A 22,769-nucleotide genomic window follows, 5' to 3' on the forward strand; every position below is an offset into this window, starting at 1 on the left:
TCCTTGGATAGTGTCAGATCTGACTTCACCAGGGGCCTCATTAAACTGACCAGCTTTGATGAGACTGCACATCTCTGTGGATTGAGACCTCCTAATCCTCTTCTCAAGTCGCTTTGAAGTCAGCAGAAAAATGAGTGTGTCTGTGAGTTTCCCCTTCTTTGGGGAAGAATCTTCCAAGTGTCCTCGAGTGTTGAGAGAGGACAAGGCTGCTGCCTCTGTCTCACCTGCTGTCTCCCCAGTGCACGGCGTGCCCATGGCAGGCTCGCCAGTCCTGGTGCTGTGGGTACAGAAGTTGGAAAAGGCCTGTCTGGTCCTGGTTGCCAGTGCTGATGCTTCTGACAGGTGGAAGGAGGACAGTCCTAACCGGCTACATAAAGGCATGGGCCTTGCTGTCTTGGAGAGTCAAGTTCAGAGGTAGGCCTCTGAGCGACAACTGGCAGGGACATCTACAGAAAGAGGAGCACCCCTGAACCTGGCTTTGGGGGCCTCTTGACTAGTGTTCTGGCAACCGAGAATGTAGAAACACAGACCGAAGCAGCTGACTCAGGACTGTCTGGGGACACCAGAGCCTTGGAGTTTGCATAATTTCCCCCAGTATATTTGGGAAGTAGGCAGCCCAGAGGGCCTGAGAGAGCAGCTGTTGAATGTGTCACTGGTTCTTCACCTTTGGCCATATGAAAGTTCCTTTTATGGTCAGGAAGGCGCCTGTGAGTTGTGTTTACCCCAGCGGTGAAGATGTCTGGGTTTGAGTCCCACCTCCAGCTCCTGACTCTGGTTTCTGGCTAATGCAGTCTCTGGGAGGCAGCAGTGAAGCCCCATGTAACTGGGTCCCAGCCTCCCTTGGGGGAGACCTAGCCTGAGTTCCAGATTCCTAGCTTCTGTCTCAGCTGCGGCCATCACCGTGTTGTGGGCAGTGAACCAGCAGAACCTCCCTCACTGTGTCTCTGCCTCTCAGAGTTTTAAGAGAGGATCTGTGATCCCTGTCTGATAGCTGTGTATTTAGAACCAGAGGAGGAAAAATCCTAACCTTAGCAACAGCTGCTACATGGCAGTAGCAGACACATACTTGGGACACACAAGGTGACAGGCGTTAACCCAAGCGCTCAGCAAGAACTGTAAGGGGAGCACTTTTGTCAGTGTCATTTGCTGTTGTGGCACTCAAGGCACAGGTCAGGTGATTTTGCAAGGTTAGTGGAGCCAAACTTCAAGGCCAGGTGAGCACCTCCAGACTTCACACACTTAGCCATCGTGGAACAGCACTCTGCCAGAGATGCCTTATTCCTGCAGTGGTACCTGCTGTGCTTTAGTGAAATGTGAGAACTAGAGCCATGTGTTTTTGTGTAGGCCCACCCCAACCATGTCATCATGGGCCAACAGAGGGGCTGCAGCAGTCTGGAAGTGCATTCGTGTAAAGGCATCACCTTGTGAGTTAGGAATGCAGGTTGCTTATGAACGTATCCTTACTGAGTAAACGAATAAAACTATTTGGCTATGAAAACCCCAGGGAAGTGAGGCTGGAAGCTTCAACTATGTCATTTTCATTTATTAAGAGCAAAATAGGACAGGCATTTAGCAGTTAGGATGCTGGTGAACATGCCCATCAGGGCACCTGCATTCAAATCCCTGCTCTGGCTCTTGCTCCTGGTTCCAGCTTGCTGCCAGTGTAAATGACAAGTAGTTGGGTCCTTGCCACTCAACGTGGGAGACCTGCAGTGAGTTCCCAGGTCCTTACTTTAGGTTGGATCTGTCCTAGAATTGCTGATAATTTGGGGAGTGAAGCAACAGGTAGAAAAATTCCACACTCAGCCATCTAGAATGTAAGGGGGAGCGGGAGGCAGACATGGCCAGGTGTTGTGGGTTGATGTTCATGGAGTGGTGGCCACCCTAGTGTTTGCATGTTCTTCATGTGTGAGTGGAATATTTTAATAATAGAAGTGCAAACCTACTGTTGTGGCCTGGAATAGGATCGGGGATGAAGAGCTTTTTTTTTTTTTTTTTTTTTAAGATTTTTTATTATTATTATTGGAAAGCTGGATATACAGAGAGGAGGAGAGACAGAGAGGAAGATCTTTTGTCCGATGATTCACTCCCCCAAGTGACCCCCAACGGGCCAGTGCGCGCCGATCCGAAGCTGGGAACCAGGAACCTCTTCTGGGTCTCCCACGCGGGTGCAGGGTCCCAAGGCTTTGGGCCGTCTTCAACTGCTTTCCCAGGCCACAAGCAGGGAGCTGGATAGGAAGTGGAGCTGCCGGGATTAGAACCGGCGCCCATATGGGATCCCGGGGCGTTCAAGGCGAGGACTTTAGCTGCTAGGCCACGCCGCCAGGCCCTGGGATGAAGAGCTTTTTAAGAATAAGGGGATTAAGAAGCCGTTGAACTTGACTGGACAATAAGATGCTGGACTCTGTGTTTGGTATACGCTTGCAATGGGGGAATCTCAACTGAACTTGAGCTGTGGTTATGCAACAAGGTGGAGGAATCCACCATGGTGGGAGGGTTTGGGGAGGGGTGGGAAGAACCCAAGTACCTATGAAACTGTGTCACATAATACAATGTAATTAATGAATTAAAAATAATAAATAAATAAAAAAAGAAGTAAAAATAAAGTATCTCAGATTTCTGTTAAAAAAAAAAAACATTTACAATAAAAACGCTTACATTGATTTAAAAAAAAAAAGAATAAGGGGATTGTGTTGTCCCCTTGGCCTGTTTGTCCTGTGGGGTGGCATGGCAGGGAAGGGCACAGAAGGGAAGACCCTGAGATCTAGGTTGTGATTCAGGGGGCACTTAGAAAGCCAAATGGCTCCCAAGAGAAATTCTGTATCAAGTGCACGCCCAGAAGCCTAGCGCTTCCTGTCGTCACCACGGACATAGCCTCTGGGGATAGCAGAGGTTATTTTTGTTGATTTTCACTGAATGCATAAGGGGTCACCATCATGGCCACAAAGAGTAGCCTGGGACCTTCAGGCCAGAAGCAGTGGACATGGCCTTGGTGCAAATGGTTGCGAGCCAGCTTGAGGTGGTGTGGAAAACGTAGGCAGACAGGAGTTCCAAGGCTGAGAAAGAAGCAGTGGCGCATTAAGAGACTGATTTATGAGGGGGCAGGGCAGAGTTCAGCCACTGCCCCAAAAGCCTTTCTGCTTCTCTTGAGGCAAGGGACGTCATAGGTAGGGTCCTGCATCATCTGAAAGGGTGAGAGGTTAAAGGCCTGGAGCTCCTCAGGGGGCATCTCCCAGGCAGCTCGGCTTGCAGCAGTCTGCCCAGAAGCCAGGGGACGCAGCGGGCGTCATGGCTGGGCTGCCACAGGGTCCATGGAGGTTCTAGGTGGGACTTAGAGATGCAGAAGAAATGATGCTATTGTTAAGAAGAAATTTGCTTTTGTGGGAAAATGCTTTATTCCCACAGGGTAACCAGAACTGACTTCAGTGTTCTGTCCGTTGTAGCACTGTGGGGGAATCCCTGTAGAACGCTGGGGTTTTCAGAGACTGTGTACATGACTGAAGAAGATGGGCAGGAAGGCTGGTGGGACTCTTCCTTCATTTGCTGCCCAGTTCCTGATAAAGTCCCATGGGGAGCAGCTGGGAGCCTCCCCACTGCCCTCCCCCTCCAGGCCAAAACGCCTCTCCCCGTCTTCTCCTTCCCCTCTCTACTACTTGTTTCCCCATTGGGCCTCATGAGTGCTTGCCTCCCTCCCAGGACTGCCCCCTGCATCTCCCTCACTGCTGTCCTGGGACCTTGCTCAGCTTTCCCACTTTATAGCACTAGGGCCCTGCCCCCTTGAACAGCTCTCAGCTTTGCCTAACACCGCGTGCTCGTGGACGTCCATCTGCTCCACCCCTCCTGTCTGCAGCCAGTGTTGGCCTACCTCCCTCCTGGGCCTTCTTCAGCCTGCCACACTCCCCCTCTGTCCGGTTGGACCCTGGAAGCAGTAAAGCCTCTGATCCCACGTCCCAGGCCTCTCCCTCAGCAGTCTGCCATAGCCTGTGACTGTGGAGGGGGCTGCTCCTTGCCTGCCTACCTCCTTCATTTGTTTTAATCGTTTTTGAAGAAGATGCTTTGTATTTCTTATGAGTTCCCCATTCAGAGAGTTCTATATTCTCAGAGTTGCCCAACCATCACCACAGTTTTAAAACTTTTCCAGCTCCCCAAAAGGAAACTCTGTACCCATTAGCAGCCACTTCCTGTTCCTCTGCAGTCCCCTGCCAGCATGGCTAGGAGCCAGTGACCCAGCCCTATCTCTGGCTCGCTTAGCCACAGCTCTGATGGTCATGGCCCTGTTCAGCCAGAGTCTAGCCCCTTTGCTTGTGTCTCCTGCTCTCACGCCTCTTGCCAAGCACAGATTGGATTTCTAATGGTGCTCCTTCTCTACTACTCATCCTCTCCAGCTCCTTCCCAGGGAGATCCAGTACCTGCACTGCTTCCGGCTGTTTTCTGCTGCCATCACTTCCTCTGCCTGAGGCTCCCAGGGTCCCTGCAGGCCACCAGACCTCCTCACACTTATTCACAGCTCCTTGGTGCAACAGCTCAGACTTTCCCATATCCCCCCTCCCCACCACTCAGCTCTTCATGTCTCTCCTTGCTTCCCCATGGCTCCCCACACCTTCTCATATCACCTCCCACCTCCTGATGCCTACTCATGGCTCCTCATACCTCCTGGCACCTAACACCTTCTCACACCTCCCCATCTTGCTGCATGTCTTCCCAAACCTCCTCATACCACTTTACACCTCTCTATGCTTCTTCACACTATCTCCTGCCTTTCCACAGTTCCTCATGCCTCTCCATGTCTCCAAAACTAGGTCTGCCATGCGGGTGCAACGGCTCAAAGGTTTGTACCGTCTTTTGCTTTCCTAGGTGCATTAGCATGGACCTGGATCAGAAGTGGAGCAGCCAGGACTTGAACTGGGCCCCTACGGGATGCCCACATTGCAGGCAGCAGCTTACCTTTCTGCCATAATGCCAGCCGCTAAATACAACTTTAAGGAATTTAATTCACAGGTTAACTTCAAGGATGAAGGGAGTTTCTTTCTTTTTTTAGATTTATTTTTTTTTATTGGCAATGCAGATTTACAGAGAGAAGGAAAGACAGAAAGATCTTCCACCTGCTAGTTCATTCTTCAAATGGCTACAATGGCCAGTGCTCTGAAGCCAGGATCCAGGAACTTCTTCTGGGTCTCCCATGCAGGTACAGGGTGCCAAGGCTTTGGGTCATCTACTGCTGCTTTCCCAGGCCACAAGCAGGGAGCTGGATGGGAATCGGAGCAGCTGGGACACAAACCAGTGCCCACATGGAATGCTGGTGCTTGCAATGGGAGGGTTAGTCAGCTGAGCCATCGTGCTGGGGGCCCATGAAGAGAGTTTCTAAGCACAGCTTGAAAAGGTCCAGTGGAGTTCAAGATAAAGCCCGTGAAATCACAGAGTAGATAGAACTTGTACAAACTGTTGATAAGGCTTTCTTATGTGATGTTATCACTATGGCTTTTATCTTGGGAGCATCAGAGTATCTTTTTTTCCCTTTCATTTTTTAAAGTTTTATTTATTTTTATTGGAAAGATAGATTTACAGAGAGGAGAAACAGAGAGACAAAAATCTTCCATCTGTTGGTTCACTCCCCAGATAACTGCAATGATCAGAGCTGAGCCAACCAGAGCCAAGAGCTTCTTCCAGGTCTCCCGCATGGGTGCAAGGTCCCAAGGCTTTAGGTCATCCTCTACTGCTTTTCTAGGTCACAAGCAGGGAGCTGGATGGGAAGTGGAGCAGCTGGGACGTGAACCGGCAGCCATGTGGGATTCTGGCACTTGCAAGGTGAGGATTTAGCCATTGAGCCATTGTGCCAGGCCCATCAAAATATTTTTTCTTAAATATCTCCTTGTACCTCTGTCTGGGATGTACACATAATGAAGGTCTTTGCTTGCGTAGGTGCTTTGTTTTTTGGCTGGTGTGAACTTGATTTGTGGGGGCTGTCAGGGCAGGGGATGGCAAAGGAAGGCAGGAGGTTGGGTATGTCTGGAAAGTTACTTTGCTTCTTGTTTTGTTATTGTTGTTACTCTTATTAAAACTACAGTGAACATGCCATTCATGCTTAATTCCACAGGGCACTGTTGCTCAAGCTCTTTCTTGGAGCAGTTGTTAGACTGTAAGTGGGGAAATGATTATGGAAAACTGACTACCATATGTTTCACTTGAAGATTGGCAATACAGTAGCCGTTTACAAGCTCTGACAATTCTGGCAGGGGAAAGCAAGAGTTCCTTGAGGTTTCTAAATGTGTTTGATTCTGTGACAGTTATTTCTACCGACATTTATTACTGAATTCCATCCATTCAGAACACCTTGAGAAACTTTCACCTCAGAATAAATTGTCCTAAATGGAATACTTGGTGCAAAGTGTATGAGTGTCAACAAGGCTCAGATATTAGAGCAAATGCTTAAGGCCATGGCAGGGAATCCTGGCCTTCACCAGGTGGCAGGAAGAGATGTTCAGGGCTCTGCCTGACTCCATTCAGTCCCCCACAAGCTGGACATGTGTGGACAGAGCTGAGAAGCCAAGGATGGTATAGGGTACAGAAATGTCTCTGTGTTGTTTTTTCTTTTAAAGATTTATTATTATTTTTTTTAATGGGAGAGGCAGATATATATAGAGAAGAAGATACAAAGAGAAAGATCTTCCATCCACTGGTTCTCTCCCCAGCGGCCGCAGTGGCCCGAGCTGAGCTGATCTGAAGCCAAGAGCCAGGAGCTTCTTCCAGGTCTCCCACATGGGTGCAGGGCTCCCAGACTTTGGGCCATTCTTTTCTGCTTTTCCAGGCCTTAAGTAGGGAACTGGATGGGAAGTGGAGCAACTGGGTATGAACTGGCACCCATATGGGATCCTGGTGTATGCAAGGTGAGGATTTAGGCATTAGGCTATTGTACTAGGCCCAGTGTCTCTGGTTTTACTGACAGAGAACTGGTAAGTAGGTGTGTACCACTTTCATTTGGGAATGTTTTATTCTTTTTGCAGCTCTTTGGGGATATCATTGTTAAAGTCCTGGGGCTTGAAGTCACACCATTGGCCCCTTGGTGGGGGTGACCTGGCCTAATAAATAAATGCTGTCTTGTGTGACCTTCATGTGAACTGGAGCTGCAGGGTGGGCAGCACTGCACTGAGAACTTTTGTAGGTCCAGGTCTTTCACATCCAGGAGCATTGTGAGCCCACTTTACTGATGGCACTTTGCACAGAGGCGGTGCCATAAACCGCCTGCTTGTTCCCTGACCAGGGATGCTCTTCTGGGTGGTTCCGTGGCTGATGTTGGTATGTTGTGATAGCATTATGTGGTGTATTTGGTAAGAGTACAGCAAACAGGCAGACTGAGCTGGCTGCCACCGAGTAAGCCCTACAAAGTGTGGTAAGATATGAGAACAGCAGTTTTGCTTATTTCTATGACCAGGTCACACACTTTAAAAATAATGTATATATATATTTTTAAGATTTATTTTATTTTTATTACAAAGTCAGATATACAGAGAGGAGGAGAGATAGAGAGGTAATGGAGCTGCCAGGATTAGAACCCGCGACCACATGGGATCCCAGCACGTCCAAGGTGAGGACCCTAGCCACTAGGCCACACCATTGGGCCCAAAAATAATGTATATTTTAAAAACAATTTATTGGAAAGGCAGGGTTATGGAGAGATAGAGATTTTCTGTCTGCTGGTTCACTCCCCAAATGGCCACAACAGCCAGAGCTGGGCTGACCTAAAACCAGGAGCCAAGAGCTTCTTTCCAGGTCTCCCATGTGGGTGCAAGGTCCCAAGGCTTTGGGCCATCCTCGACTGCTTTCCCAGGCCACATGCCGGGAGCTGGATGGGAAGTGGAGCTGCCTGGACACAGACTGGTACCTATATGAGATGCTGGCACTTGCAGGTGGAGGATTAGCTGTTGAGGTATCACCCTGACCCCAAAGTAGTATCTTCAAACTTGGATATCTGTGAAGAAGTCTGTCAAATACTAGAAGCAAGAGGTCCAAGCTGTCTTAACACAAGAGCATTGTTTTATAAGTGTATGTCAACAAGTTCATAGGAAATGCATTATAAAAATAATTACATGGAATTAACAATCTTTTGCACCAAAGTAGTCTTATCTTTTAATTTCATTTCCCATGAACTTTTGGAGGTATGCTCATAGGCTTGTGAATCGTTACAGTGCTTTGTAAGAACACTTTAACTGCGATTGTGAATGTCCTCCTTGTTCCTAAGGGAGGTTGTTGGGCATGTTTCTCCGTATTGGTGGCAGGGGGACGGCAAAGGTGGTGGGGCCCTGCCTAGAACCCTGTAGTAATTTGCCAGATGAAGCTGGACTCAGTGCTCCTTTATGGCAAGGGCACTATGCCGTCCTTTGAGCTCTGCCTCGGAGTTTGAGATTTTCCTATGTTTGTGGGAGAATCTCTACATCCTCCCTACTTCTGAAACAGATTTAGCACAGAAACCAAAGCCATGTTTGCTATCAAGACATTCATCCTTGGAGTCGGGACGTCCTACCTGCACAGCTCTGAGTAGGTTCCAAGAAGATAGCAGTGTTTACTCTAAAGCCTGTGGGAATACCAGCATCCGCCCCACCCCGAGATAAGCATAACTGCATGGTTCTTGAGTCCTCACTAGCAGCCTATGAGTGGGGTCAGGTGGCACTGCCTAGTGACTCAGTGTCTCTGATCAGAGTTCTCTGGACACTGTACTGCCATGCCATCTGATTATTGTCATCATGTGTTTTCCTAGTCTCTCTTTTTTTTAATGTTTGCAAAACTGTTTAGGAGATTAGGCCAGGCTCTTTTGCTGTGTTTAGATGAGTACTTCTCAGTAGGTGGCCCTTGGGCTAGATGTGTCAGGATCACAGGTGCAAGGGACTTACAAAGGTGCAAGGGAGTGGTTTCTGATGTCCACCTGGTCACGCTGAATTGGAATCTCTGAAGGGGGGTGGGCAGGATGGACCTTTTTGGCAAGTTCTAAAATCTCCTTTTGGCAAGGTGATTCTTCTGCACATGTAAGCCCAATGACGCTTCCTGGGATTGGTCAGCAGAGTAACTTTTGAAAACTTCCCAGAGGGCATGATTCCTGCTACAGACATTCGGAGAATTGGCTTTGGGCCCCTCCTCATAACACTGCATCAGTAGGCACCTGGGATCCCACAGAAGGATCTCTGGGTTACCCAGACATCCTACAGTAAGTGGACCCTTCTCCTCTACCTCCTTCCCAAGTAAGCGGGTAGCTCCTAGCTTACGTGCACCCAGGGGCCCAGAGCTGCCTACCACAATTGATGCTTTTCTTTTTTTTTTTTTAAGATTTATTTATTTTATTACAAAGTCAGATATACAGAGAGGAGGAGAGACAGAGAGGAAGATCTTTCGTCCTATGATTCACTCCCCAAGTGAGCCACAACGGCTGGTGCGCGCTGATCCGAAGCCGGGAACCAGGAACCTCTTCCGGGTCTCCCACACGGGTGCAGTGTCCCAAAGCTTTGGGCCGTCCTCAACTGCTTTCCCAGGCCACAAGCAGGGAGCTGGATGGGAAGTGGAGCTGCTGGGATTAGAACCGGCGCCCATATGGGATCCCGGGGCTTTCAAGGCGAGGACTTTAGCTGCTAGGCCACGCCGCCGGGCCCAATTGATGCTTTTCATCCCTGCTCGGCACTCAATTCATTTCAACCCAGGCCACGTGTTCCAGTCCCTTAGACAAATATTTGCAGGGCCTGAGCATACCTTGAGAGGAGTACCCTATGGGGAGAGAGTTGAGGAAGGGGAACTCAGGAGACGGGGAGGATAGCAGGAAGAGGCAGGACTGGGAGTAGGGTGCATGGGGGCACTGCAGGGTGCCAGAGGGATATCATAAGTCTAGGGCTGGTGGGAGGAAAGGGCCAGAGGCCATGGCCATGGATAGGAACTCTACTGGACAAGGTTTGCTGGGAAGGAGGGCATCTGAGTATTTAAACGTTTTGTCAAAGGATGACTGACAAGCAGAAATTGTGTATGCAAGGTGTACCATGTGACATTTTGATGTACATATCCAAGTGAAATAATTCCCCAAGATAATGAACACATCCACCATCTTAAGTAGTTCTATTCACCCATTTTTATGGTGAATGCTTAAGCTTTACATGCTTAGCAAAATAAAAGTGCACAGTTTATTGTTATTAACTAGTCATTACACTGCGCCTTAGGTTTCTAAGATTTAGTCAACAGGGTGAACCAGGAGGACATTAAGCTTAGCAAAATGAACCAGACACAGACAGATGCAGCATGATTTCACTTATATTTCGAGTCTCCAAAGGCCAGACTCATGGAAGCAGAGTCGAAATGTGGTTGTGGGGTGGGGGGGATAGAGGGTGAGGGAGACAAAGAGTCAAAACTTGCTAGAACGTGAGTCTCTGGAAAGATAGCCTCTCCACGTTCTTACACTTTGTTTCCTGTTCCCAATACTCCACCCAACCCCAGGGATCCAGGGATATCAAACCCTGGAGGTCACTTACTGCTGCTCTACCTCTAGGAGGGACCCCGGCCTCCTCAAAAGCTCCCTAAGGCCCCAGCAAGCCTGAACTAACCTCAGAGCTCCTTCTCTGGCAGGAGCAAGCACACCTCTCTGTGGGATGGCAGCTTGAGTGGACACCTACTTGCTGTCTCGCCCTGTTGCCTTCTTGAAGCTTCCACCAGACCAGTGCCACACCCACTGCAAGCAGACGGTGGAGCAGGCTTCTAAAGCTTTTGAAGAACCACATCCTTCAGTATTTCTCTTATAGAAAATCATCAGGCTTAATAACGTCTGTAATCCACATACACTAGACTACTTTAAATTTGCTATAAAAGCTGAAGCCTACATGGACGTTTAGATTCAAGCAGTATTAATTTGGTGCAGGTGAAAGTTTAATAAAGAGGCTAAACTGTTTATCTCAAGTATGAATCTTTCATTATTACTGATGAATAGAGAGAAGAGAGAGAAGGCGAGGAAGAGACCAGCTTCCATCTGCAAGTTCGCTCCCCAAGTGCCCACAAAGGCCTGGAATGGCCTGCACCAGTAATGATGTTAAGAGGGCCTGAGGGGTCCAGGTTGTCTTCAGCATGGGAAAGAATTCAAGGCCACGATGAGACAAGGCTAACAGAGGAATACAGGTTATTAACAAGGTCTAAGTGCATGCTCAAGAGGGTCTGTGGGCATGTTCAAAGGTGAACAGCACCCCATGAGGTACAGATTCGTTTTTCCGGAATGTGGAGGCATAGCTCGTGCATTAGGCAGGATTTTCCAGGAAGGGATGGAGTATCCTGAGAATTTGGAAACTGCCTATTTTTTTTAAGGTTTATTTTACTTGTATTGGAAAGTCATACATGTAAAGAGGAGGAGAGACAGAGAAGATCTTTCACTCGCTGATTTACTCCCCAAGTGGCCACAACGGCCAGAGCTGAGCCAATCTGAAGCCAGGAGCCTCTTTCCGGTCTCCCATGTGGATTCAGGGTCCTAAGTCTTTGGGCCGCTCTCTACTGCTTTCCCAGACCATAAGCAGGGAGCTGGATAGGAAGTGGAGCTGCCGGAATATGAACCAGTGCCCATATGGGATCCTGGGAGTGCAAGGTGAGGACTTCAGGTGCTAGGCTATTGCGCCAGGCCCAACTATCCATTTTTTTAACCTTAGGAAATCTTGGAAGTATCATGATGCCAGGTGAATGATGGCAAAATTACCATGGTATGCCATGGTATGCCATGGTAATTTTATTATAATTATATGATAATAGATCATTGCAGCCATGTTGGATATTTTTAGCTGGCACCAGTTCTGGCAGCAGCTGTGCTACAGTTGTGGTTTTGAGGTTGTTGGCCAGAGCGGGGGTGGAGGAGGAGGAGGCAGACTTTCAGAAGCGACCCTGAGCAAGAGGATGTGGTGATGTTTGTGGGTGTGTGTGTATGTGTGTGTTTTAAATCCATGACTGCTTCCTCACCCATATCTTTGGGATGTTGAACCCAATCCAGCTTTCTTATGTGAATGGTAGAGACCCAAGCACCAGAGCCGTCCTCTGCTGCCTTCAGGGGACTGAAGAAAGTTGGAACTGGGAGGTGGAGCCAGGAATTGAACCCAGGCACTGCAGTATGGGAGGAGCACTTCTCAACTGGTGTCTTAACTGCTAGATGAAATGTTGACCAATCTCCCTCCCAACCCCAACAAGAATCTTAAAATAAGAGAAGTACTTGGCAGTGGTAGATCAGTCATACCTTTCATTTTTCTTTTTATAACCATTTAAAAATACCTTTGGCAATGTGTTACTTCAAGAACAGCATGTGAAAAGCTGCCCGAGGGCCTGGTTGTAGAAAAGGGGAAGGGGAAGTTCCAAGGGAGGCTGTCAGGGGTCGCTGTCAGCATACTGTGCCCCCAACTGTCCTGTGCTTTGTTGTTGCAGGTGATTTTCAAAGCCAAGTCAAAATACTCTCCAGAGTTACTCAAGTACCGGTAAGTACACGGGGTGTTGCTCTCCATGCTAGGAGACATACATCCCCGCACATTATGCTTGTTTTTCCATCTGGAGTCTGCACACCTTGCTCCTGCATAAGTCCCCAGAACAGTCTTGCCTGCCACCTGTCTGCCCGCCAGCACTGTTTCATTGCCTGGGAGTCTGCTTACTGAACAGGGTTCCTGCAGTACATTTGCCTTGTTTGGAAACAAGAGCCGGTGCTGGTCCTACCCAGGGAAGAAGGAGGGAGATGCATGCTGTGTCTACACCTTTCTCAGGCACTTGAGAGTGAATGGCCTCAGCGGAAGAAAAACGTTTTTCCCTGAAGATACCTGGTATGAGGCCTAGTTCTTGCAGGTGCAGGGGGTCGAGGGGGATTCCCTCTCCCTAGTCTCTAGCTGCTGATTATCAGTGGGCTCCTGGTTTTCTGGAGCCCCACTGACCAGTATCCAGTTGCTATCACAGTTGCTGGCTGGGCTCTCCTTTATATTCAGCAGGTATAGTTTTGTTCATTCAGTCTTCTGTCAGGCCCCACAAGGAGAAAATGTACTGGAGAAGGAGTTCTGTTTGCAGAGGTGTCCTAAGCAACACAGACAGTGTAGTTTGGGCAAGGCAGTATACTCAGTGCACCAATAGCATGGACCGTCTGTGGCTCGGGAGTCATGGAAATCTGTGCAAGGGGAGAGGCTTTTGCTGGGCTGTGCAGGGGAGGCTTGCATTCTCAAAGTGAGTCCTTCCATCCTGTGCCAGATACATGTGAAAAGGTGGACAGGAGTGTTTCTTCTCCAAAGAGGGTGCCTGGTTCCCCCCAGGTTGTCTAAGAGGTCTGACCACCCCCCCCCACCAAAGCCATGAACCAGAGGCTTCATTAATGGTCAGAACTGGTTGTACAGGAAAGGGAAGGGGAACAGTCTGTATCCAGATTGTCTAATGACCTGCCCAGGAGAATGCCATGGCCACAGGCAGATGTGGTAAGAAAAGTGACCAAAATGAAAAACAAACAAGCAAACCAACTTTCTTACAGTATATACTGTATTTTATGTAAATTGCATCAACTCTCCATGTCTGCTGGTTCCACAGCTTCAGTAGATTGAAAATATTTGGGGAAAAGTTGTGTTTATGATGCATATGTACAGACTTACTTCTTGTCACTATTATCTAAATAATACAGTGCACCTCCTGTCAACATAGCATTTATACGAAATAGTACCAGTAATCTAGAAATGATTTAAACTATATCGCAGGATTAGGTGTTTAGCCTAGTAATTAACATGCTGGATAAGACATCTGTATCTCATATGTTAGTACTTGAATTTGATATCTGGCACCACCTCTTCCCTCCAGCTTCCTGCTAATACAGACCATGGGAGGCAAGAGCTCAAGTAGCTGGGTTCCCACTACCCACATGGGGAATCTGAGTTGAGTTCCTAGCTCTTAGTTTCTGCCCTGCCTACTGCAAGCCATTGTAGGTATTTGGGGAGTAAACCAGCTATGGGATATCTTTCTCTCTTCCTCTCTCTCTCCATCTCTCTCTGCCTTTCCAAAAATCCAAAAGGCAGAATGCAAATGTACTAAATGTGTTGTATGACATTCACCTTCAGACTGTATATATAAGGTGTATAAGGAACATGAATGAATTTTGTGTTTAGACTTAAGTCATTTCCAGGATAGCTGCATTATACATATGCAGCTATTCCAAAATCTAAATATCCCAAATCTCAAACCCTTCTGTTCTGACACATTTCAGATAAGGGATAGTCAACATGCAGTAAACTCCAAGTGGATGGTCTCTTCTCCAACCAGAAACCAGCCAGGTCTTTCTTTCACATCCATAACCTTTGCCCTCCATCCCCTCATCTAGGACAGCTGGGGAGAATGTTCTGATTGGCTCATAGAACTGCCTTTCTCTTGGAACTGGTCAAGGTCAAGACAATGAAATGGCTGCTAGGTATAGAATTATGAAAACTGCTCAGGGAGGAAACTGTTGAAAAGACTTGCATTTTCTGAGCATCGGGATGGCATATTTGGGTGAGAAGATGTCGGTGTGGGTACAGCTGCTGCTTGGCCCTCGAGTCAAGATACACCTTGGAGATCGGCCACGATGATACTTGTGGGTGTTTTTATTGGGAAGGAATTCACAGAAGTGAAGGGAGAAATAGAGGCAGGTGCAGATATTACAAGTGAGAATATCAATTTTGGGAATCAAAAGGGCGGCACAAGTTCAGATAGATAATGTTGCCTGACTCCTCCTGCTTCCCTTTCCCCTTCTCCCACTCTTAGCCATACTTCTATGAGCCCCTGGCATACCCAGCATGGACATAGAGAGTGAAGGAACATCCCAAATCTGAGCATGGAGAAAACTTCATGAAGTGCATGCAGGCAGAAGTGAACTGAATCACTGTCAATAGATGTTGTTATAAAGTCTGATAGGCCTGTGGAGGTCAGGTGCAGGGGACCAGGAGGGCAAATGTCAGAGGGCACCAACTTTGCTTATTTACAAATGTATGTGTGCATGTGAGGAGTACAGGAAATGTTTCCTTACAACAGTTCTGTTTGAGCCAAGAACTGCAGGGTGAGTGACAGGGAGGCAGAACACGGGTTGTGAAAATTAAATGAGAGGCTTTGCCAGTGGCTAGTAAATTATTAATAGCAAGACACAAAATCCCATTCAATTTAGCCTAATGTGTTAGAGGTTGTTCTGTTACACTGGCCGCCGAGGGCAGGAAGTCAAGTCCCAGCTGGCCGCTGGCGTGGGAGTGCTGCAGCGGACACCTGTGCCGCTCTGCCTCTCACTGTGTCTGTCTCTCTCCTGCCCTCCCCCTTCTCATCGCTCTCGCCCTCTTATCTCCCTTCAGCATCAGTACCAGCTGTAGCTGGAAGCAGAATCAAGGTTCCTCATTCCCTGGCCTTCGGGGCTTTGAGAGCACTAACATCACTTTCTGGCTTCAAAACAACTTTTAGTAGATGGTTTTCTGCTCTCGTGCTTGCATTCTAAACACACTCAACTTAGCCCAGTCTATTTCTGAGTCAAACAAGGCTGTTAGTTTCATGTCTTACCAAAGTAAATGTGATACAGACAGTCATGAAGAGAATCTTGAAGCTGTTGGCTTGAGTGTTAGTACTTCTGAGAAGTTCTGCGTAGAACACAGAACGCTCTGAGAAACTCCAGGCTAGCAATGGCCAGTGGACAGTTAATATTTATTTAGCTGGCAGCCATTGCTGCGGCAGATTGGTTTTTAAAGGTTTATTTTATTTATTTATTTAGGTTTTTTTAAGGCAGTGTTACAGACAAGGAGACAGAGTTCTGCCACCTGCTGGTTTACTCCCCAAAAGGCCACAATGGCTGGGGCTGTGCCGGGCCAAATCCAACTCCTCATTAGCAGGGAGTTGGATTGGAAGTGGAGCAGCCGGGATTCAAACTGGTGCCCATACGCAATGGCAGCTTTACCCATTATGCTACAATGTCAGCCCCCTGCTGTGGCAGATTTTTAATCACAGTCATCATTTTATCCAACAGAGTGTTCCCTGGATGGCCCTGTAGTAGTGACGTTTTGGGGTTAAAATGGGTCATACAAAACAATGCATTGTACACATACAGTTGTCCTTCAGTGTCTCTAGGGGCTGGGAACACCTCCTCTCAGCTACTCAAATCCAGGGAGCTCAAGCCCTTATAAATATGGGATTTGCATATACTCCTTGCACATGTTCCTATATACTCAGAGTCGCTAAATAATGTAAATTATATGTAAATACTTGTTATAGTGCATTGTTTAAGGAATAATGACAAAAATAACAGTCTGTATATTTCAGGACTACTACATTTTTTCCAACTGTTTTCAGTTCACAGTTGGTTGAACCCAGGGATACCTTCCTGAGGCAGAGTTTGTAAGTTGAATCTGGGAGCATCCACTGCTAAAGTCTGAGCCCTTCAGTCTTGTCGCCTTTGGCACAGCTGCCTCCTGGTTTAACCAGCACACAGCACAGTGCCCTGGCTTGATCTGCCACCTGCAGGGAGAGAGAATGGAGCCTTCAGTTTCCCTCTTGTCCTTTCCAGGCTGCCCCTCTACCTGGCCTCACTCTTCATCAGCCTCGTTTTTCTCCTGGTGAACTTAACCTGTGCCGTGCTGGTGAAGACAGGAAACTGGGAGAGGAAGGTGATCGTCTCCGTGCGAGTGGCCATCAATGACACGCTGTTTGTGCTGTGTGCCATCTCTCTCTCCGTCTGTCTCTACAAAATCTCTAAGATGTCACTGGCCAACATTTACTTGGAGTCCAAGGTAGGGTGGGCATGCTGTCGAAATCCCTCTCATGAAACTCATTCTAAAAATGCTGCCATTTCCTGGTCTGCAATCAAATAGGACATGACCCATCTCCTTTGCACCTGAGCGCCTACTAATGATTAGCTATACCATGGCTGCCAAACACAGCGGCAGGTGGATCTTTGAACTTTGTATTCCAGAGGCTTTCATTCCAGAGGGCCTAAAGGGTAAGTGTGGTTACTGGCAGAGAGTTCCGTGTTTGACTTGCAGATGCAGTGATTTCACCTACTTTTTAAGGGAGGTATGGGCTTGATTGAACCAATAGTAACAGTGAAGGTATATCTGGTGCTGATGACATTCTAGGCACTTTGAGCCCCTTAGGTGTAGAAACCCAAGCCTCCTTCCGACTGCAAGGTAGTAGTCAATATTATAATCTTTGCTTTATAGATAAGAATGCAAAGGCTCTAAGAGAGCAAGTTGCTGGTCCCTACTAGCAGAGCAGGTGAATAAGCAAGATCGGTGGCCAGCGCCTGGCACCAGGGGCTGTGATCCTTTCCCCGTAGTACTGCTGTGGAGATCCACCTCAAAGCCCATGCTGTGGCCTGCTGTGCCCTGAGTGGCGTCTCCTCTGCAGTAGGAGCCGCTCCCAGAATGAAGGACATTTCTTCTCAGTGCCCATATTGAGACATGATGTGAGAGGCGGAAGCTGCCCCTTCCTTTGCTTATACAGCCGTGCCTCACAACTGAGTCTCCTTTCCTGTGCCCAGAGTTCTAAAGGAGGACAAATAGGCAACCATGCTATGCTGTGCCACCAAGGTGCTTCAGATCAGCCCGGTCACCTGACTTTCCTCTCACTGGCATTTTCCCAGCCTGAACCCAGACACCCGGGACATGGGCTGAGAGCAGCTGTCTGGGCTGTCACTGGCTGGAGACATGGTGCTTCCACCTTTGCCTCCAGTTTGTCTCCCTGTGCCTTGGTTTTCTTTTGAAATGGCTAAAAGAGAGGGCTCCAGCGCCTGAGCTTCTGCAGTTCAGTGGCCGTGTGCCCCGTGGCCTAGCTCCTGCTCTTCGTCAGGTGGCACATCTGGAGATTGCAGAACAGTCTCTTGTTCCGGTAATATTATGCCTTCGGCACAATCTCTGCCTCTGTCTTCAGAACGACTTCATCAGGGCATCTGCGATTTAGATGCACCCTCAGAAAACCCAAAACAGATCCTGGCAGAGTCATCTTTGATACATTTCAGACTTGATTTTGTCTTAACTTTCTGTTAGGTTTGTCTCTCCTCTAAGAGTTATCCAAGGCTTCTGAAAACAGAATTACCATTTTTTGATGAGGGATAAAGCATGGCTTGTCAAAAAAAAAAACATTTAGTTTTACCTGTATAGCATGCAGACTAACAAATTTTGTTGACAACATAAAATAGTGTCATGGAATCGGTTAATGACTTCTAAATCCAAAATTCAAAAATGAGTTGTAGCTTTCTGGTTCTGTTAACTGTCGATTTCTAGCTAGAAGGTCCATTACCTGACTTTGGGACTAAATAATGTCAGGAAGTAGAACATAAATCACTGATCCACCTGTAAGTCCAAGCCACACTGGGACGCCTGTACTCGGCCCAGGAGGTGCAGGCTGCCCAGAGCTCCATGGGCAGCACAGCTCTCTCCCACCCTCTGTCCTCTGATGTTGTCTGTGTGTGCTTCCTGAGAGCCAGGCCTGGTCTGTGTGGATAAGCCAGAACATCCTCTTGAAGCTGAACAGAGTTAGAGATTGAACCAGACAAGCCATCTGACCTCCTAGCCAAGTCCCAGGGTGAATACAAGATGATCACTTGAGATTTCTGGGAGTAGGGTGCGTGCCCTGAGGCTCAGAAGGAGTAAGAGGTGAGGGAGGTGGGTCTCCCAGAAGGCTTAGTGAGACCACAGTTCCTGTGAGCTCTCAGGGGGCTTTCCATGTCAATACCGGGTGGGGGGCAGGGATGGAGCTCTGTCCTGAACCTACAGTGGCCCACCATTCTCTGGCTTCTTCTTTTCCAGGGCTCCTCTGTGTGCCAAGTGACCACCATCGGTGTCACTGTCATCCTGCTTTACACCTCCCGGGCCTGCTACAACCTGTTCATCCTTTCGTTTTCTCAGAACAACAATGTCCGTTCCTTTGACTATGACTGGTACAACGTGTCAGACCAGGTCAGTGGAGCCTGTGCGCTTTGCAGCTGTCTACCTGGTCAACCATGGGCTGATGCGTAAGCCCGTTCCTGCTGCTGCCTCACTGGCTGACCTGGTGGACACAGTCACTTTCCCACATTGGCTGCATCCTCATCTGCCCAGTAGGATCACCTGCCTTGTTCCCCTCTATGTCTTCTGAGAAAATGTGTGTGTGTGTGTGTGTGTGTGTGTACATTCTCATATGCCTATGAACACACACAAGGTTACTGTAGGAAGTTTATTTTGGTAAATTTTTTTGAAATCCATGCATACAAGCAATGGAGAGCTCTAAACCATTTGTGAAAGTATTATGAAAAAAACTACATGGATTTGAAAAGGTTTTCATACCAAAAGAAATTTGTTTGAAGAGCAGAGTGACACACAGAGAGACAGAGACCATCCATCCACTGGTTCACTCCCCAAATGGCTGCAATGACCAGAACTGAGCTGATTTGAAGCCAGGAACCAGAACCTGCTCTGGGCCCCCTATGTGAGTGCAAGGGTCTAAGGACCTAAGTCATCCTCCACTGCTTTCCCAGGCCACATGGAAGGAGCTGGATCAGAAGTGGAATAACCTGAGTACGAATGCTGCAGGTGGAGGCCTAGACTACTACACACCGGCACTGATACCAGCCCCCCAGATTTATCTTAGTATTTCATGAACATTTTGAAGTATCCTTGGTTGTACAAATACATGAATGTGTTTACACATACAATTCATCTCTTTCTGCCACCTGTCAAGTTAGTACCTACCATTTCAGTGTTTTCATATAAATGTAACAGGGCGTTATTAAAGAGTAAAAGTTGGAACAACTGAACAAAGTATCCTCAGTTTCAGGAAATACTTAAAACTCTCATGTTCTGATTTCTTTTTTTAAAGGAAACATGTACACAACATCTGAGAGAATCCAGACAAAAGTGCCTAAGGATATGAAGGTTGTAGAAAAAGAGCATTGCACCAGTGGTCTGCCAGGATTCTCTGTCTTGTCAGAATATACTTGAAAGTTATAAAGGAGATGGGCAAGCACAATGAAGTGTCACCAGGCACCCATGTTCACCCATGGGAACCATGTTCACAAGGGCTCAAAACAGAAAAATGAGACTGAACTGGAATGAAAAATGTCAATTGAATTCATCTTACATTAAAAAAAAAAAAAAAAAACTCAAGCATTGTACAGAGTGCTGGGAATAACAAAAATATTCCTTGTCCATTTGTTCATTAAGAAAAACACTCTTAAGAAATGTAATTTTTCTAATATTTTGGATTGACTTGCAAAATATTAAATGTCTAATTATAAAAGTGTTGAAGTTTACCTTTAAATCCCCAACAGGGGCAGGCATTATAGCACAGTGTGTTCAGCTACTGCTTGAGTTGCCTGCATCTTGTGTCAGAGTGCCTGGAATTGAGTTCTGCCTCTGATTCAATCTAGCTTCCTGTTAGTGCACTGGGAGAAGCAGGTGGTGCCTGCAGTACTTGGGTCTCTATGCTCAAAGGGGAGACCTAGGTAGCATTCTTGGACCTGCCCTCGCCTCAGCAAATGTGGGCATTTGGGGAGTGGACCACAAGAAGAAAAATTTCTTTTCCTCTTTCTCCTGTCTTCTTGTCGCTCTCAGGAACTGAGGAGGAGGCAGAACAACATTCTCACTCTTGAGTTGTGAAAGGAAAAAAATGGGCTTCGGTTGAAGGTAGAGGGAGTTAACTTGGCTGTAAGGATGAGTTTTGGGCGGTGATGTACTTACACATCAGAGATAGGGAGTTTCTGTCTTCGAATGTTTTGAAGCAGCTTGTCTACCCCGTTGGTTTGAATGCTGCATGCTCTCCCAAACCCTAGAACATACATACCTGAGGTCTGAGCTGTTACTCTTGTCTGGTGCCAGTAGCCACACAGTTCAGGGCAAAGGAAACATTTTAAAGTATTCCGTGTTCCTGTTGGGATGAGTGCCATGGCCTTTGACTCTCCACTGCTTCCTGGCTTCCCTAGGCGGATCTGAAGAACCAGCTGGGAGATGCCGGATATGTGGTGTTCGGTGTGGTGCTTTTCCTGTGGGAACTCTTACCCACCACCCTGGTGGTCTACTTCTTCCGCGTTAGAAATTCTACCAAGGATCTTGTAAGTAAATCATTTTTTATTTGCAGAGGATAGCTCCTAATTCTGATCATGAAACTTGGTGACTAAAGGTTTTTCTTAGCTGAAGTAGGGAACATGGTCTCTTCCATTCAATCAGGGTAAGGACCCTGATTCATTCATTTGAGATTTCTTTTCCCTTACTTCTGTTTTGGGAGATATTGTGTTTTTCAGTTTAGCTTTCTGTTACAAAAGCTTTTACACCAGAAAGTATATTACATCCCAAGGCCTGAGGGAAGTAACTGCTTTTATTAATGGAATACAACTTCACTAATATTTGAGCCTTGACTTGCTATGAACCAAAGGCAAATAGAGAAGGAATGGTAATTCTGTTCTTCACTGATGCAGTATTCCAGAGAGTAATGAGGAAGTGGGAAGATGGGGAGATAAATCCATTGGAAAGGATGTTATAGTCCCTCCCCCAGCTGGGTCACATTTCTGCTCCACCAACTTTATGTAAAAGTCTGCATGAAGGTCAGTACTGAAAATATAAAACCAGGTTGAGATTCCCTGGGTATCTTGCTCCATAAATAATTTGAAAAGAATTAGTGGGTTTTTTTTAAGATTTATTTATTTTTACTGAACAGTCATATATACAGAGAGGAGGAGAGACAGAGAGGAATATCTTCCGTCCGATGATTCACTCCCCATGTGGCTGCAATGGCCAGAGCTGAGCTGATCTGAAGCCAGGAACCAGGAACCTCTTCCAGGTCTGCCACATGAGTGCAGGATCCCAAGGCTTTGGGCTGTTCCCGACTGCCTTCCCAGGCCACAAGCAGGAAGCTAGATGGGAAGTGGGACCTCTGGGACACAAACTGGCGCCCATATGGGATTCCGGGCGTGCAAGATGAGAACTTCAGTTGCTAGGCTATTGTGCCCAGCTCGAATCAGTGGTACTTTTGACTCACCAGTTATGAAACCTGTAGAAAAGTATCCGGAGTGGATTTTGGTTTGGCCAATGGCCCAGGATGATTCCAGTGTGAAATCCAGCATCCTTTTCTGGATGGCCATGTCGGGTTCCTCTCTTTGCATTTTTTTAGTGGTGAGTAGTGTTCTTGCACCTTTCTTGACCTTAGCTTGCCCTGGACCACTGGAGGCTTCAATAAAGTCAGACTCTGAGCACTTCCTCACATTGACAAAGCAGCAAGTCAAAGTTAAGAGTGCATTCCTGGCTGAGTCTTGCTGCCTAGCTTCTGATGACCAACTTTGGCTAAGGGATAGGTAAAGATTTTTTTGAGCAAAACTCTGGAGCTCACTGGGGCCTTGCCTGCACTCTCTGTGGGTCTCATCGCTTCTTGGCACAGTGCTCGGTGTAAATACAGATTCCCAGGTCATGCTCACGACCCAAGTCAGAGTCCCAGGGGCTGGTTCAGGGAATGCACCTTTGTAACAAGTGATTTGAATACACTATGAAATTTGAGAATCTGTGTTCGTATTTTTTAAAAGTATTGATATAATTCAAACATATCTACCCATTTCATGTGTACTATTCAATGATTTTTGGTGAGTTCAGACATGTGCAACTATCACAATAGCCAATTTTATAGCATTTTCATCTCCTTATCTATCATTCAACATTAGCCCTCCTCTTCTTATTCCATACCAGGCCTATGAACCACTATTCCACTTCCTCTGGTTGTAGATTTTTCTGTTTTAATCTCTTATACAAATGGAATCGTGCATAGAGTAGGTGGTTTATTGTGTCTTCTTTGACTTG

The 22,769-nt window shown here is 47.2% G+C and overlaps 1 protein-coding gene across 1 annotated transcript in view; it reads left to right on the top strand.

Moving 5' to 3' along the window:
* GPR137B (G protein-coupled receptor 137B) overlaps positions 1 to 22,769 on the top strand; it is a 39,342-nt gene that overhangs the window by 11,164 nt on the left and 5,409 nt on the right. Inside the window, exons 2-5 of the mRNA XM_004578520.3 lie at positions 12,415 to 12,464; positions 16,520 to 16,742; positions 18,759 to 18,908; positions 20,909 to 21,037. Coding sequence (XP_004578577.1) covers positions 12,415 to 12,464; positions 16,520 to 16,742; positions 18,759 to 18,908; positions 20,909 to 21,037 — 552 coding nt within the window. The remainder of the gene's footprint in view (positions 1 to 12,414; positions 12,465 to 16,519; positions 16,743 to 18,758; positions 18,909 to 20,908; positions 21,038 to 22,769) is intronic.

This window comes from Ochotona princeps, chromosome 10 (assembly GCF_030435755.1).
Source record: "Ochotona princeps isolate mOchPri1 chromosome 10, mOchPri1.hap1, whole genome shotgun sequence".
Lineage (NCBI taxonomy): Eukaryota > Metazoa > Chordata > Mammalia > Lagomorpha > Ochotonidae > Ochotona > Ochotona princeps.